The following is a 6,000-nucleotide window of genomic DNA, read 5'->3' as shown; positions in this document are numbered from 1 at the left end:
GCACAACCTGTAATTCCAGTACTTGGGAGGCTGCCAGGAGGATTGCAGGTTCAAGGGCAAGCTCAGCAGCATAGTGAGACTCTCAGCAATCTGGGAGATCCTGTTTCAAGACAAAAAAATAAAGGGGCTGGGCGTATAGCTCAAAGGTAGAATGCCTCCGTTCAATCCCCAGTACCACATTAAAAAGAAGAAAAGAAAAGAAAGAAAAGTGAGCATTCTGCTGTCTTGTAGAATGCTCACAGGCAGAAAGAGGAAGTACTTTGGATCAGATAGAACTTGTTCAAATCCATATTCTTTTGCTTCCTACATCTGTGACCATGAGTGGGCTGTTTAACTCCCCTAAACCTTAGTACTTTCACAGATAAAAACCAGAGATTGTATTTATTTCATGGGGCTATTTTGAAGATTAAACTACAGCATGCTTTGATATTATTACTACTATTTTGCCCTGCTTAGGGAAATCTGATTATTTTAAATAAGGACTCTTTGAAACAGGCCTTCTGTATTTGTGGAGTTACTCCAGGAACGGTATGTTCATAAATTTGTCCTGAAAGAGAAAATATTCATAGGTTTAAGTAAACCATATGAAAATATGTCATTGCGGTCTCAAAAACCAATTTCTCTGAATTATCTGCTATGTGTTAGCAAAATAGGGCTTGCTTTCTTGGTGTTTGAATATAGTACTCCAGAGAGAAGAAATTGCTGGCTGAGGAATAAGTAATTAAAGCCAGTGACAAAACTTTTCTAAAGCTAAATGGCTTAATTTTATTCTGAAATTTTTGGGGTGGTTACCAGCGTGGCACTCAGTGGTTCCAAAGAAGAGCAAAATGATATCTTAATAGAAACGTTCTTTCTAGGCTATCTTAACAACCTTTTCTGAGCTCAGCATTTATCATGGGTAGATGTGGGGTTTTTATTTTTGAAAATTCAGGTTTCATTTTCCCAAGTGCATTATAACAGGTATCCAATAGGGGTTGTTGAATGCTCATATGGCTTCTCTCTGTGAATTGTGACCCCTCTGTTTTCCAACTTGTTATTTGAATGGAATTAGTTTTCCATAGAGGAAATCTAAATTGTTATGATCCTGGCATAAATAGATAGATTCTCGCTCTGCATTTCTGGACACATTAACTTGATAGTGGTGGTTTACACAAGACCCCGTTTTGTCCTAGAAGTAGGGCTTAAGCAGCAGTCTGTGTGACCACCAGGGGGACTCAGCTTCCCTCCTTTCACCCAGAGAAGCACATGTATACTTTTCAAACTGTCTATATGTATTAAGAGAGTATAGTTTAATAAAAAAAAATACATATACACATATTACATTCCACCTTAAAAGTTTTTTTTTTTTTTTTTTAATGGAGAATAAAACTCAAAGTAGAGCCGGGTGGGTGGTGCACACTTGTAATCCCAGCACTTGGGAGGCGGAGACAGGAGGATCACATAGGTTCGAAGCCAGCCTCAGCTACTTAGTGAGGCTCTCAGCAACTTAGTAAGACCCTGTTTCCAAATGAAATATAAAATAGGTCTGGGAGTATAGCCTAGAGGTAGAAAAGCCTCTGGGTTCTACCCCCAGTACCACCAAAAAAAACAACCCTCAGACAAAATATGAATAAGCCATAAAAAATAAATGGCATACTGATACATTCTACAACATGGATGAGCCCCAAAATATTATGCTGTCCAGTGTGGTGGTGTGTTCTTGTTTATTTCTTTCTTTTTTTTTTTTTTGTGGTACTGGGGTTCCTGGAAGCCCTTCTACCTCCGGGCTACACTCCCAGACCTATTTTATATTTTTATTTGGAAACAGGGTCTCTTAAGCCAGCGCGGCTGGCTTCAAACCTGTGCGATCCTCCTGTCTCCGCCTCCCAAGCGCCGGGATTACAAGCGTGTGCCACCACGCCCGGCCATGTGCTTGTAATCTCAGTACTTGGGGGGCCGAGGCAGAAGGATCACAGGTTTACGGCCAGCCTCAGCAACTTAGTGCGGCCCTCTATAATTTAGTGAGAGACTTTCAACTAAAAAATAAAATAGGGCTGGGAGTGTAGCTCAGAGGTAGAGTGCTCCTAGATTCAATCCCCAGAACCACACACACAAAGTTATGCCAAGTCAGAAAAGCCAGACATAAATGTCCTTCTTGTATTATATGATACAATTTATATGAATATTTAGGATAGATAAATCCAGAGACAGAACATAGATTAGAGGTTGCCAACGGCTGGGAGAAGATGGAATTGGGACAAATTGCTTGCGTGGTGGCGCACACTTGTAATCCCAGTGCTTGGGAGGCTGAGACAGGATGATCACACAGGTTCAAAGCCAGCCTCAGTTACTTAGTGAGGCTCTCAGCAACTTAGTGAGACCATGTTTCCAAATAAAATATAAAATAGGTCTTGGAGTATAGCCCAGAGGTAGAAAGCCTCTGGGTTTCACCTCTGGTAAAAAAAAAAAGGTATAGAGTTTTCTTTTGGACAGATAGAAATGTTTTAGATCTCAGTATGTCTTGGTTGTATACCATATGAATCTTGTTAAATAATTATTCACTTTATTTATTTATTTTTTTTTGTGGGTCTGGGGATGGAACCCAGGGGCATTTGACCTCTGAGCTACACCCCCTGCCCTATTTTTTATTCTTTATTTTGAAACAGGCTCTCACTATGTTGCAGAGGGCCTAAGTAGCTGAGGCCATCCATGCACCGCGATCCTCCGGTCTCAGCCTCCCGAAATTATTCACTTTAACATGGTTAATTTTGTTATATGAATTTTACCTCATTAAATTAAAAAAAATATATATATATGAGCCGGGTATGATGGCGCACACTTGTAATCCCAGTACTTGGGAGGCTGAGACAGGAGGATCGCAGATTCAAAGCCAGCCTCAACAATTTAGTATCTCAGCAAGCTAGTGAGACCCTGTTTCCAAGTAAGAAATAAAATCTGGCCTGGGGAGGGGGTAGCTTGACTCAATCCCTAGCACCAAAAAAAGAAAAAAAGAAAACTTATACATAAATAAAGATTATCACTTATAGCATTGTAAAAACCTAGTTTAATAAAATGCTTCTTGGCTGGGTATGGTGGCACATGCCTGTAATCCTAGCACTTGGGAGGTTGAGACAGGAAGATGGCAAGTTCAGAGCCAGCCTCAGCAACTTAGTGATGCCCTGTTTCAAAATGGAAAGGGCTAGGGGCATGGCTCAGTGGTAGAGAATCCTTGGGTTCAGTCCCCAGTACCACAAAATAAAAAATGTGTCAATGGAAAATTGAGTAAATTTTGGCATATTTAGGCACTGTAATACAATTATTAATAAGAATAAATCATATTTGTTTTCATAGAGATATACAGAGATTATTAAGTTAAAAATAAATTGAATAGTGAATAATAGGAAAAGAAAATAATAATAAACTGGTTTAGGACCACATCCTCCGTGCCTTCCTCTTACTTCCTCTCTGAGGGATGTGAGGCATCCCAGGACCCCCAGCAGGTGGTGGTAGCACAAGAGTTCACCCTTCAGCACATATTTACTGAGTGTCTTCTCTTCATGTTGCGCTAGTTTCAGAAAAATTGCCCCAAATTCTACCCAAAATTCTACAAATATAATTTCCACCATATCTCTTTGTTCTTGATTAAGAACAGTAAAAGATTAACAGGCAGCTAGTGCTGATCCTACATAACACTGGGGATGCCAGACACACCTTGGTTGCCTCCTGCTCTCCCCAAGAGCATATCCCTTACAAGCTTAAATCATTCTTTTTCTTTATTTTTTTTGTGGTGCTGAGGATTGAACCAGAGGCATTCTGCCTCTGAACTATACCCCCTGCCTAATTTATTATTATTTTTAAGTCTCTGAGGCTGGCCTCAGACCTGCATTCCTCCTGTCTCAGTCTTCCAAGTAATGGAACTATAGATATGCACCACCATGCTCTGCTCTTTACCTTCCAGAACTGTCCAGGCTCTGCAGACAGCATCCCACCTGTCCCAGCAGGCTGACCTGAGGAGCATCGTGGAGGAGATAGAGGTATGGCCCTGATTTGCCAAATGGGTCTCCCTGCTCCTGTCTTAGGCCTGCACATAGATATGCCCGATTATTTGTTATAGCCATTTTAAGTCCTTGGCATATTTAAGTTCTTTGTATTAGAGCAATGGAATGTCCTAGGAATATTTGTTAGGCTTTTGATAGTTACACCATAAATTAAGTAACATTGTTCTTCTACCTTTTTGTAGAAATAATCTAATAGTGTGTAGGTTTTGGAACCTAGCAAACCTAAAATTCAGGTACCTTTTTCTGCCATTTACTCTTTTGTAATTTTAGGCAAGTTATTTAATATAGCATTGAGTCTTCGTTTCTTTATATGGTGGTTGCAGGAACAAATGAAGTTCTAAAAGGCAAAGTGTCACATGCTTGTAATCTCAGCTACTGGGGAGGCTGAATCAGGAGAATCACAAGTTTGAGGCCAGCCTTTGTGAGACCTTATCTCAAAATAAAAAGGGTTGAGTTTTTATTGTACGAGGTTCTCCGTTCAATTCCCATTACATCCAAAAAAACCTAATGCATAGTAGATGCTTAGTAAGTGGCCATGGCCATGGCGGTTTTTATTCTTGCTCTGGCCTTTGCCAAGGACGTCCTCTTTCTCCGGGCCCACCCTCGGAGACTGTATGGCAGTCACGACAGGCTGTCCTAACGTCGTCACCATGGGATGCTCCTAGGACGGACGATGTACTCCGAGAGCCACCAGAGAGACTGTTCTGCGAGTGGAGATATATGCCACCCTCTGCCTAAGGGCCTTTTTTTTGTTTTTGTTTTTAGAAAATATCAAGTGATGGAGGTAGGTTTCAGATTTAGAGAAGAGATTTCTCAAGACTGTTTGTGATGGGGTAGGGGGTGGTGGTTTTTGCATCTCACCTCCGATCGCTTGACGTCAGCATGCTTCTGTTTTGTGGTAACAGGACCTCGTTGCTCGCCTGGATGAGCTGGGGGGCGTGTATCTCCAGTTTGAAGAAGGACTGGAAACCACAGCATTATTTGTTGCTGCCACCTATAAGCTCATGGACCACGTGGGGGCTGTACCGTCCATTAAAGAGGTACCAACCTAACAATCTCAGGCCTACACCCAAAAGACAGTGCCAACTTTAGCTGCTAGGGACAGCTGTTTTCAGAGCGGTGTTCAGATAACACCTTGAGGTGCTGTCTGTCATTCAGTGTCTTGAGGTACGCCGTAAGAATGAGATAGAGAAGTATGGAGTGTTGGTGCTAAGAAACTGGTTGCCAGCGTGACAGGCATGCGATAAATTATCACCCTACTTTAAATGGCACGAGTAGGCCTGACGTAATGGTAAGAAGCCCACGCATGTTATACTTGCCCCGCTTCCTTTTCCCTTCTGATATCCCTTCTGCTTGTTTGAATGCTTTCCACTTTGGTGACGCCTGCAAACCTTTCTTTGAGAAGTGCCTTGATCTTAAACTGCCTGATCTTCTCTTTCCTTTCATCTTCAGCAGTAGCTAAGTCTGAGCTCATTTTGGCTGATGGATGTGGTTCATGCTATCAAGAGTTCATTCTTGCTGGGCATGGTGGTGCATTCTTGTAATCCCAGCATTTGGGAGGCTGAGACAGGAGGATTGCGCAGGTTTGAGGCCAGCCTCAACTACTTAGTGAGGCCCTTCCCAACTCCTTGAAACCCTGTTTCAAAATAAAGAATAAAAAATAGGGCTGGGGGTGTCACGTGGAGGTAGAATGCCCCTGAGTTCCATCCCTAGTACCGAAAACAAAAAGAATTAATTCTTAAGCCAGGCATGTTGGTACACACTTGTAATCCCAGTACTTGGGAGTTTGATATAGGAAGATCACAGGTTCGGAGCCACCTTCAGCTACTTAGTGAGGGCCTCCACAATTAGTGAAACCCTGTTTCAAAATTAAAAATAAGCGGGTGTGGTTGCACATGCTTGTAATCCCAGGATTTGGGAAGCTGAGACGGGAGGATTGCAGGTTCGTGGCCAGCCACAGCTA

The 6,000-nt window shown here is 42.1% G+C and overlaps 1 protein-coding gene across 1 annotated transcript in view; it reads left to right on the top strand.

The window, feature by feature from the left end:
• Nucleotides 1-5,041: 5,041 nt before the first annotated feature.
• RPN2 (ribophorin II) overlaps nucleotides 5,042-6,000 on the top strand; it is a gene marked incomplete at both ends in the record, with an annotated part of 36,026 nt that continues 35,067 nt past the window's right edge. Inside the window, one exon of the mRNA XM_080716818.1 lies at nucleotides 5,042-5,077. Coding sequence (XP_080572944.1) covers nucleotides 5,042-5,077 — 36 coding nt within the window. The remainder of the gene's footprint in view (nucleotides 5,078-6,000) is intronic.

Source organism: Muscardinus avellanarius (assembly GCF_963383645.1).
Source record: "Muscardinus avellanarius genome assembly, chromosome: 19".
Lineage (NCBI taxonomy): Eukaryota > Metazoa > Chordata > Mammalia > Rodentia > Gliridae > Muscardinus > Muscardinus avellanarius.
The sequence above is the reverse complement of the archived record's forward strand: the minus strand, read 5'-3'. Positions and strand labels throughout refer to the sequence as shown.